At 40.2% G+C, this 12,420-nt stretch overlaps 1 protein-coding gene across 1 annotated transcript; it reads left to right on the top strand.

Annotated features, from left to right (window-relative positions):
- The first annotated feature begins 486 nt into the window (after positions 1 to 486).
- LOC118624137 (olfactory receptor 6C2-like) lies at positions 487 to 1,425 on the top strand. The gene has a single exon (XM_036252161.1). It carries the CDS (start codon positions 487 to 489, stop codon positions 1,423 to 1,425), a length of 939 nt encoding a protein of 312 aa, XP_036108054.1.
- The last annotated feature ends 10,995 nt before the right edge of the window (positions 1,426 to 12,420 follow it).

The following is a 12,420-nucleotide window of genomic DNA, read 5'->3' as shown; positions in this document are numbered from 1 at the left end:
TCTCTCTCTCTCTTTCCTCCCCCCTTCCCTTCCTTCTACTCTCTCTAAAAATCAATGAAAAGCCCTGGCCGGTTTGGCTCAGTGGTTAGAGCGTCAGCCTGCAGTCCAGAGAGACCCGGGTTTGGTTCCCGCTAAGGGCACGTACCTTGGTTGCAGTTTGTCCCTGGCCCTGGTTGGGTTGTGCAGATGGCAGCCACTCGATGTGTCCCTTTCATGTCAATGTTTCTCTCTCTCTCTTCCTCTCTCCCCCTCCTGCTCTATCTGAATAAAAAATGGAAAAATGTTCTCGGGTGAGGATAAAAAATCATCATCATCATCATCATCATTATCAATGGAAAAAGACCCTTGGGTGAGGAGTAACAAAAAAGAAGAAGAAAGTGCATGTGAGCTGGCTTACTGGGGTGTTTTCGTTCACAGTCCAATGCTTGCTTCTTATGACTGTTCTCTCTTCAGGTGGATTTATGTTTGCCTTAGTACAAGGCAGTGATGAGAAATCATACAGCAATAACAACATTCATCTTGCTGGGATTGACAGATGACCCAAAACTACAAATCTTGCTTTTTGTATTTTTGCTTATCACCTACATGTTGAGTGTGGCAGGGAACCTCATCATCATCACCCTCACACTTTTGGACTCCCATCTTAAAACGCCCATGTATTTTTTCCTTCGAAATTTCTCTTTCTTAGAAGTTTCCTTCACCACTGTCTGTATTCCCAGATTCCTGTATACTATTATAACTGGAGATAACAATGTTACCTATAATGCTTGTGCCACCCAGATATTTTTTGTTGTCCTCTTTGGAGCAACAGAATTTTTTCTCCTTGCGGCCATGTCCTATGATCGCTATGTGGCCATTTGTAAACCCCTACATTACACAAGCATCATGAACAACAGAGTCTGCACTATACTTGTTCTCTGCTGTTGGTTTGCTGGCCTGTTGATTATCCTCCCACCTCTAGGCATGGGTCTCCAGCTTGAATTCTGTGATTCAAATGTGATTGATCATTTTGGCTGTGATACATCTCCTATTTTACAAATAACCTGTTCAGACACAGTGTTGATAGAGAGAATTGTTTTGAGTTTTGCTGTGCTGACACTCATTATTACCTTAGTGAGTGTAGTTCTTTCCTACACATACATCATCAAGACCATTCTAAGATTCCCTTCTTCCCAACAAAGGAAAAAAGCCTTTTCTACTTGCTCTTCTCATATGATTGTGGTTTCCCTCACCTATGGCAGCTGTATCTTCATCTACATCAAACCTTCAGCAAAGAAAGGAGTGGCCATAAATAAAGTGGTATCTGTGCTCACTACTTCTGTTGCCCCTTTGCTTAATCCATTCATTTATACACTTAGAAACAAACAAGTGAAAGATGCCTTCAAAGATACAGTAAAACGAATTGTATTTCTCAAAAAGAAGTGAAAGACAATTACTGTTTTTAGAGATTATTAAATTAAATTTAAATCTAATCCATGAGCGACATTCATGAATTTGCCAAATAAATGGTTTCTTCTTATTCTGTAGATTCATTAAGCTATTCTGTCCCCAACAACATTTGTCTCATAATCCAAAAACCAAAATCAAGCTATTTATTTCTATTTCTTTTAAGTTTATTTTATTCTGAATGTTTCTTTAATAAATGAATGTTTCATAGACTAGATTCCCAACATGCTCAATGTCATAAAAAGAAAATGCAAATAAATAACATTGTATGTCTGGACATATAGTCTTCTCATGATGTGGAAATATAAATGCCCATTGACTATTTCTCACATGTTGAAAGTACCTCAATTACTAGCCTCTGGTTGTACAAGAGTAATTAAAGATTTCTACTGAAGCTGAAAAAGTGATCTAAAAGAAAAGTGTGCACTCCAGAGTTCTTATTCTCATTTTAAAATGTCCATTTTTCAGGGATGAGAAGATGCTAAATAGGGCAATTTCAAAATAAAAATAAAAATAGTTATATTCTTTCTTTTGAGCCAATTTACCCACACAAAAAAAATATATTTCTACTGGCATTACTGGAATTCTATTGCATCCTGAAATATGAGAAAAGAACAGGACTTCCAAATGCTTGATGTCTTCTATTGACATTGCCATTGATGATACTTAGTCACAGACTCAAGGAGAATAAGCTGAATTTAGGGGTAGGAAAACTAAATCTTGGTTAAATAAGTCATCCAGTATTCAGACTTACATTATCCCTGATTTAAGAAAAATGTTAGAGATTAGGAGAATTGCTCAAAAGAGGACTTCAGGTCAAGATGGCGGCATAGGTAAACACTGTATCACCTCCTCCCACAACCACATCAAAATTACAACTAAACTACAGAACAACCATCATTCAAAACCACCTGAAATCGAGCTGAATGGAAGTCCTACAACTACAAAATTAAAGAACAGATCATAATGAGACTGGTAGGAAGGCCAGAGGCACAGACAGGCTGGTCCCACAGCCATGTGTGGAGAATAAAAATCAAGAGAAATACCTTGGCTGGAAAGGTCCTCCCTGAGGACTGAGGGGTCCCTGTCCCACACTGACCCCGCAGCTCAGGTTTCCAGTACCAAGAAGAGAAGTCCCCATAACTTCGGGCTGTAAAAACCAGCAGGAACTGAGGCTGAGGGCGACTGAAGCTGGAGGAATCCCAGGAAGTTCCTCTTGAAGGGCCAGTGCATGGACTTACTCAGACTCGCTCCTTCTGGGCTCCAGCATTGGGAAGTCAGCTTGAAAGGCACCAGAGACATAAAGGGAAGAACTGAGTTGTTTGGCATTGGGGCAAGAGCTGGAGGAGCAGCTTTCTCCTGGACAGAATTGCTGTCAGAGGACGTTATTCCTTTGGTGAGCCCTTCTCTGGGGCAGCATATGGCCACCATATCTGGGACTCTAACAACCTAGCTCATACTGTTTGCTTTACCCTGGTGAATTCCTAAGGCCCTGCCCCACCCAACTTTTGATCCCACCCAAGTTGTTTCCAATGGCTTTACAATAGGATTGGCCTGTCTTGGATCCTACTTAATATTTTCCTAAATTCTCTCAAACAAATGGCATCTGGCCTCAGCAAGCCCCATACCTCTCACTGAGTGACCCCAGCCTGGCACTAGAAGCAGCCAGCCTTGGTTCACAACTTGGCTTTTCCTGGACACCTCCAAGCCCAGCACAAGAAGCAGCCATCTGCAGATCACTTTGTAGCTTATCCCGGGTGGCCCCATTAGAACACAGGCAGTGGCTGACCTTGCCCCAGAGCCAGCACACCCAGTAGACAGCTTCAGACCACATCGAAGCACCACCACACAACCACCTCCACAAGTGACTCATTCAATGAGTAGACTCAGTGGGTACCAGAGCCCTGATGAAGTAAGTCTTGCTCTGTGCAGTGGACAAGGTAGTCAGAAACCAGTGGTCAGTGGGCATAGCCAGTCCTTGCAGCTGATAAACCTGAGTAAATCCCTCCCATTGACATGCCAACAGCAATCAAGATTCAATTACAACAGAAGGGTGGACAGTCCTCACTAGGGGTGCACCTCGAGGGCAGAGCAGGGGTGACCAAGGAAGGCTGTACCACTGGATCCTACAGGACACCTACAACAATAGGCCACCCTACGAAGCCTATGGGACATAGCAACTCTACCTAATACATAGAAACAAACACAGGGAAGCAGCCAAAATGAGGAGACAAAGAAACATGTTTCAAATGAAAGAACAAGACAAAACTCCAGGAAAAAGACTAAACAAAATGGAGATAAGCAGTCAATCAGATGAGAGTTCAAGAACTCCAAGGAACTTAGAGAGAACATCAACAATTTAAAAAGGACCAGTCAGGAATTCCAAAATGGCAGTGGAGTGAATGGAAGTTACAAAGATCATCTCCCAGGACCAAACTGGAATTACAACTAAAATAAAGACAAATTGTCAGGGAAAAGCAACAGAAAAGCAGCTTGCAAGGACCATATAATGAAGGATGCTGACTCGATCCTGGTAGGATTGCAGAGGAGCAAGAGGGGGGCTGGAAGCCCACGAATGGCAGCAGTCTGAGCTGTGAGCAACGCCCTCGGGGTTAAACTCCCAGGGGACTCCATAGTGCGCAGAGAGCCGGGACAGGGCACTAAAATAGCCACAGCCACTCACCTTGGGCTCCAGCAAAGGAAGGGCGGACTGGACTGGAACTGTGTGGGGACACTCGGGATTTGAAGGGTGCTCAGAGCTTTGCTGAGTTGCTGCCATGCACAATGGTGGACACTTTGCTTCCTCCCAGGGCTCTGGGGAGAGGCTGTGAACCCTTTCTCAAAGATTCAACCCCACCCAGTGGGCCATTAAAATGCAAATTGAGGCTCATTAACAACAAGCATCTGCCCCAGCCTCAGAAAATCCCCTTATACTGAACACCTAAGGGAGTTTTTCATACAACGGAGGACCCAAGGCTCTTCAACTAACCGCAATTAATAGCCTCTAGGCAAAGAGCTAGAGAATAACTGAACCATTCCTGGGCTTGCAATGCTGCCCAGGAAAGTAAAACTTGCCAGTGGTGTTTAACATGGGTTCTCCCACACTCATTTCAACCCAATAGAGGGAGTCACAAATAGCAGAACACCAACACCCACAGGGAAAATTTGGCAGGCTCCAAAGCCCACTGAGATAGCCAAAATGGTGAAACACAGAAACAAATGCCAAATGAAAGAATACGAGACCTCTACCAAAGATGAGATAAATGAAACCCAGTTAAGAAAAATAACAGAGCTAAAATTCAGAGCCATGAACTTGAAGAAGTTCAACAGTATGAGTAAGGACATCAACACCATGAGTAAAGACATAGAAATGTTGAAGATCAACCAATTGAAAATTAAAAACCACCAAGAAGAAATGAAGAATGACATATCAGAAATAAAGAACACATTGGAAGGTCTAAACAGCAGAGTACAAAAAGCTGAGGACTGAATCAGTGAATTAGAAGACAGAGTAGAAAAAAATCAACCAATCAGAAAACCAAAAGGAAAAAATGATTAAAAACAGTAAGACAGCTTAAGAAAACTGTGGGACAACTGGAAACGTAATAATATTCACATCATAGGAGTCCCAGAAGAAGAAAATGAGCAAGGGTTAAAGAACATATTTCAAGAATCAGTAACAGAACCTTTCCCTAATTTGGTGAAGAAAGAAGATATTCATTCAAGAAGCACAGAGAGCCCCAACTAAGAAGAACGCAAACAGGCCCACACCAAGACATGTAGTAATTAAAATGCCAAAAATTAAAAACAAAGAGAATCCTAAAAGAAGCAAGAGATAAGAAACAGGTTACCTACAAAGGCAACCCCATAAGGCTCTCAGCTCACTTCTCAACAGAAACACTACAGTCCAGAAGGGAATGGCATAAAGTCATCAAGGTCATGAAAAACAAGGATCTGAATCCAAGAGACTATACCCAGCAAGGCTATCATTCAAAATAGAAGGTCAAATAAAGAGCTTGCCAGACAAAAAAAAAGGCTAAGGGAATACATTAGCACCAAACGAGCACTGCAAGAAATGTTAAAAGGACTACTTTAATTAGTAGAAGAAATAGGAAGAAAAATAGAACCACACTTAACAAAAATGGCAATAAATAAGTACATATCAATAATCGCCTTAAATGAAAATGGATTGAATGCTCTGATAAAAAGACACAGAGTACCCGATAGAATAAGAAAGAATGACTCATATATATATTGTTTATGAGACCCACTTCATAACAAAAGACTCACATTGTTTGAAAGTGAATAGATAGAAAAAATTTTCCAAGCAAATGGAAAGGAAAAAAGAGCCGGGGTAGCAATACTCATATCTGATAAAATAGATTTCAAAATGAAGGCCATAACTAGAGACAAAAAAAGGCCACTACATAATATTGAAAGGATCTATCTAACAGGAAGATATATAACCTTGGTAAACATATATGCACCCAATATAGGAGCACCAAAATATATTAAAAATCTTCTGGAGGACTTCAAAGAAAAAATCGACAGCAATACAATCATAGCAGGGGACTTCAACACCCCGCTGACATCACTGGATAGATCCTCTAGACAAAAAATTAGCAAGGAAACACAGACTCTAAATGAATCACTAGACCAAATGGATTTAAAAGATATCTACAGAGAATTACAACCCAAAACTACAGAATTCACATTCTTCTCAAGTGCATATGGGACATTCTCAAAGACAGACCACATATTAGGACACGAACTAAGTCTCTACAAGTTCAAGAAGACTGAAATTATATCAAGCATCTTCTCAAATCACAGTGGCATGAAACCAGAAATCAATTGCAATAAGAACATGCAAAGACATTTGAAAACATGGAGGCTAAATAGCATGTTATTAAACAATGGGTTACCATGGAGATCAAGGAAGAAATTAAAATTTTCCTGGAAACCAATTAATATGAACACACAACAACACAAAATCTATGGGATGCAACAACACAAAATCTATGTTCTGAGATGGAAGTTCATAGCACTACAGACCTACCTCAGGAAACAAGAAAAATTTCTAATACACTATGTAACCTCACAACTTAAAGAACTAGAAAACAAACAAAAAGAAAACCCCAGAATAAGTAGAAGGAAAGAAATGTAAAGATCAGAGCAGAAATAGATGACACAAAAAACAATTCAAAGGATCAATGAAACAAAGAGCTGGTTTTTCAAAAAGATAAACAAGACTAATGGATCCTTAGCTAGACTCACCAAGAAACAAAGAGAGAGAACCCAAATACACAAAATCAGAAATGAAAGAGGAGAAGTATCAATTGACACCACAGAAATACAAAAGATCATTAATAACTACTATGAGCAATTATATGGCAACAAATTCAACAATCTAAGTGAAATGGACAAATTCCTAGAAACATATAGTCTCCCAAAACTGGACCAGGAAGAGATAGAAAACTTGAACAGACCAATAGCAACAGACCAATTTCCTTCAACTTAGGAAATTGAAGAGGTAATCAAGACTCTCCCAGCAAACAAAAACCCAGACCCAGATGGCTTCACAGGGGAGTTTTAACGAACATTTAAAAAAAAAAAACAAAAAACTAACACCCGTTCTCATCAAACTATTTCAAAAAATTCAAGAAGAAGGAAAACTTCCAAACTTGTTTTATGAGGTCAGCATAATTCTAATTCCAAAACCAGAAAAAGACACTACAAAGAAAGAAAACTACAGACCAATATCCCTGATGAACATAGATGCCAAAATTCTAAACAAAATACTAACAAATCAGATCCAGCAGTACATCAAAAAAATTATTCACCATGACCAAGTGGAATTCATCCCAGGAATGCAAGGTAGGAGGATAATTCAAATCAATAGAGGTGATACACCACATAAACAAAATAAAGAATAGGATTAGCAAAATTGCGGCAGAGTAAATGGAAGCTACACAGACCATTTCCCAGGACCAAACTGGAATTACAATGAAAATAAAGACAAATTGTCAGAAAAAAGCAACAGAAAAGCAGGTTGGAGGTCCACATAACCAGGGACACTGACTCAATCTTGGTAGGCTTGCGGAGATGCGAGAGGGGGGCTGGCAGCTGCCTTAGCTGGGAGCAGCGCCCTTGGGTTAAAGTCCCAAGAAGCTCCACAGTGCAGAGCCAGAACAGAGGCTAAAATAGGCACAACCACTTACCTTGAGCTCTGGCAGAGGGAGGGCAGACTGGACTGGAATTGTGTGGGGACACTCGGGATTTGGAGGGCACTCAGGGCTTTTGCTGAGGTGAGGCCACGCAGGACAGTGGTCATCTTACTCCTTCCCAGGGCTCTAGGGAGAGTCAGTGGCCCCTCCCTGGAAGATTCAACCCCACCCATGGCCATTGAAATGCAAATTGAGGCCCTTTAACAACCAGCATCTGCCCCACCCTCTGGAAGTCCCCTTAAGCTGAGCACCTGAGGAGTTTTTCATTCAACTGAGAAGCCAAGGCTCTTCAGATAACCTCAACTGATAGCTTCCAGGCAAAAAGGTAAAGGATAACTGTACCATCCCTGAGCTAGCAACTCTAACCAGGAAAGTAAGACTTCACAGTGGTGTTTAACGTAGGTCCTCCCTGGCTCATCCAAACACAGGAGAGGGAGCTACAAACAGCAGAACACCAACACCTACGGGGAAAATTTGGCAGGCTCCAGAGCCCACTGTGATAGCCAAAATGGTGAAACACAAAAACAAATAACAAAATGGAAAATAAAAATCACATGATTATATCAATAGATGCTGGAAAAGCATTCAATATTTCCAGCACCCATTTCTGATTAAAACGCTCACAAATCTGGGTATAGAGGGATCATATCTCAACATAATAGAGGCCGTATATGAAAGACCTATAGCCAACATCATACTCAATGGGCAAAAATTAAAAGCATTTCCCTTAGGAACAGGAACAAGACAAGGATGCCCACTTTCGCCACTCTTATTTAACATAGTTCTGGAAGTCTTAGTCACAGCAATCAGACAGGAGGAAAAAATAAAAGGGATCCAAATGGGAAAGGAGGAAGTGAAACTGTCATTATTCACAGATGACATAATACTATATGTAAAAACCCCAAAGACTCCATCAAAAATCTACAAGACTTAATAAATGAATTTGGCAAAGTAACAGGATACAAAATTAATGTCAAGAAATCGATGGCATTTTTTTTTTTTTTTTTTAATCCTCACCCGAGGATATTGTTCCATTTTTTGTACAGATAGAATGGGAGGGAGAGAGAGGGAGAAACGACGTGAAGGGACACATCGAGTGGCTGCCACCTGCACAACCAACCAGGGCCGGGGACAAACTGCAACCGAAGTACGTGCCCTTAGCGGGAACCGAACCCGGGTCTCTCCGGACCGCAGGCCGACGCTCTAACCGCTGAGCCAAACTGGCCAGGGCTCGATGGCATTCTTATACACCAATGATGAAGTCACAAAAAGAGAAACTAAAAAACAATCCCATTTACCATCACAGCAAAAAAATTAAGATACCTAGGAATAAATTTAACCAAAGAAATAAAGGACCTAGTTGCAGAAAACTACAGGTTATTGAAAAAAGAAATAGAGGAAGATATAAAAAAGTGGAAGCACATACCTTGTTCATGGATTGGAAAAATCAACATCATTAAAATGGCCATACTACCCAAAGCAATCTATAGACTCAATGCAATCACCATCAAAATACCAATGACAAACTTCACAGAACTAGAACAAATACTTCAAAAGTTCATATGGAACCAAAAAAGACCTCGAATAGGCACAGCAGTCTTGACAAAGAAGAACAAAGTTGGAGGAATCACATTACCAGATTTCAGCTTATACTACAAAGCCACTGTAATCAAAACAGTCTGATACTGGCACGAGAACAGATATATAGACCAGTGGAACAGAACAGAGAACCCAGAAATGGACCCAAGGCAATATGCTCAATTAATATTTGACAAAGGTGGCAAGAACATACAGTGGAGAAAAGGCAGCCTCTTTAATAAATCGTATTGGGAAAATTGGACTGCTACATGCAAAAAAATGAAACTAGACCATCAACTTACACCATACACAAGAATAAACTCAAAATGGATAAAAGACCTAAATGTGACTCATGAATCCATAAAAATCCGAGATGAAAATGTAGGCAACAAAATTTCAGACATCATACGCAGCAGAATTTTCACTGACACATCACCTAAGGAAACAGAAACAAAGGAGAAAAGGAACACATGGGACTACATCAAACTCAAAAGCTTCTGCACAGCAAAAGATACAATCATCAAAATGGAAAGGGAACCCACTGTATGGGAGAGCATAATTGCCAATGATATATCAGATAAGAGGTTAATTTCCAATATATAGAGAGTACTCATACAACTCAACAAAAGGAAGACAAAGAACCAAATCAAAAATGGGCAGAGGAACTAAAGAGACATCTCTCCAAACAGGACATACAAATGGCTAAGAAACATATGAAGAAATGCTCAACATCACTAATCATCAGAGAGACGCAAATTAAAACAACGAGGTACCACCTCACACCTTGTCAGAATGGCCGCCATCAACCAATCATCAAACAACAAGTGTTGGTGAGGGTGTGGAGAAAAGGGGATACTACTACACTGCTGATGGGAATGCAGACTGGTGCAGCCACTATGGAAAACAATGTGGTGTTACCTCAAAAAATTAAAAATTTAACTTCCATTTGACCCAGTAATCCCACTTCTAGGAATATACCCTAAGAAGCCTGAAACACCAATCAGAAAGAATATATGTACCTCCATGTTCGTAGCAGCACTATTTACAATAGCTAAGATCTGGAAACAGCCCAAATGTCTATCAGTAGACAAATGGATCAAAAAGCAGTGGTACATATACACAATGGAGTACTATGCAGCTATAAGAAAGAAAGATCTCTTATCCTTTGAGATGACATGGAGGGACCTGGAGAGTATTATCCTAAGCGAAACAAGCCAAACAGAGAAAGACAAGTATCATATGATCTCACTTATTAGTGGAATATAATGAACAGTCTGAAGAACAGGGTAGTCCGAGAGACGTGGAAATAGGGTACAGACTGACAATACCCAGAAGAGGTCAGGGGGGAGGGAGAGATAAACCACAGAACTTATATGCATGTATGCATGCCAACGGACATGGACAACAAAGCTGGGGACAGGGCGGGGACTGAGGGGGAGGAGGGTGTCAATGGGGGGAAAAGGAGAAACATCTGTAACAAAAATAAATAAAATTTTTAAAAAATAAAATTAAGATAGAAAAAACAAACAAAGATCTCTTATCCTTTGAGACGATGTGGAGGAAACCGGAAAGTATTATCCTAAGTGAAACAAGCCAAGCAGAGAAAGACAAATATCACATGATCTTACTTATTGTGGAATATAATGAACATAACAGTCAGAGGAACAGAGAAGTCCCAGAGATATGGAAGTTGGGTACAGACTGACAATCCCCTGAAGAGGAAGGGGGGAGATAAACCACAGAACTTATATGCATGTATGTAAAAACAATGGACATGGACAACAAAGGTGGGAACAGGGTGGGGGGGAATCAGTGGGGGGAAAAGGAGAAACATCTGTAACAAAAATAATTAATTTTTAAAAATAAGATTAAAACAAAAATAAAAATAAAATAATTAATTAAAAATAAAAAAATGGCCAGAGGAACTAAATAGACACCTCTCCAAAAAGAACATACAAATGGCCAAGAGACATATGATGAAATGCTCAACATCACTAATCATCAGAGAGATGAAAATTAAAACAATAATGAGGTATCACCTCACACCTGCCAGGATGGCTGCCATCAACAAATCATCAAACAACAAGTGTTGGTGAGGGTGTGGAGAAAAGGGGACTCTAGTGCACTGCTGGTGGGAATGCAGACTGGTACAGCCATTATGGAAAACACTATGGTGTTTCCTCAAAAAATTAAAAATTGAATTGCCATTTGTCCCAGTGATACCACTTTTAGGTATATCCTAAGAAGCCTGAAACACCAATCAGAGAGAATATACACATCCCCATGTTCATAGCAGCACTATTTACAATAGCTAAGATCTGGAAACAGCCCAAGTGTCCATCAGTAGATGAATGAATAAAATAGCTGGGTACAGAACATTCAAAGAAGATCTAATACCCATTACCTCTAACTATTGCAAAAAATCTGAGAAGACGGAACACTTCTAAACTAATTTGATGAGGCCAGCATAATCCTAATTTAAAAACTGGACTAAGACTCGACAAAGAAAGAAAACTACAGGCCAATATCCCTGATGAACACAGGTGCCAAAATCCTTAACAAAATATTAGCAAGTCAGATCCAGCAATACATAAAAAAAGTTATTCATGATGACCAAGTGGGTTTCATCTCAGGCATGCAAGGATGGTACAATATTCACAGATCAAAAAATGTGATACACCACATAAACAAAATGAAAGGTAAAAACCATATGATCATATCAATGATGCTGACAAAGCATTTGACAAAATCCAGCACCCATTTTTGATCAAAACACTCAGCAATGTAGGACTAGAGGGATCATACCTCAACTTAAAGGCCATATATTAAAGACCTACAGCCAACATCATACCCAATGGGCAAAAACTAAAAGCATTCCCCTTAAGAATGGGACCAGGACAGGGATGCCCACTTTTGCCAGTCTTATTTAACATAGTACTGAAAGTCTTAGCCACAGTGATTAGACATGAAGAAAAAATAAAGGGGGTCCAAATTGGAAAGGAGAAAGTGAAACTCATTATTTGTAGATGACATGATATTGTACATAGAAAACCCTAAAGTCTCCATCAAAAATCTACTAGACTTGCCCTGGACAGTTTTACTCAGCGGTTAGAGCGTCAGCCTGCGATCCAGAGAGACCCGGGTTCAGTTCCCACTAAGGGCATGTACCTTG

This window comes from Molossus molossus, unplaced genomic scaffold (assembly GCF_014108415.1).
Source record: "Molossus molossus isolate mMolMol1 unplaced genomic scaffold, mMolMol1.p scaffold_m16_p_10, whole genome shotgun sequence".
Taxonomy (NCBI): domain Eukaryota; kingdom Metazoa; phylum Chordata; class Mammalia; order Chiroptera; family Molossidae; genus Molossus; species Molossus molossus.
The sequence above is the reverse complement of the archived record's forward strand: the minus strand, read 5'-3'. Positions and strand labels throughout refer to the sequence as shown.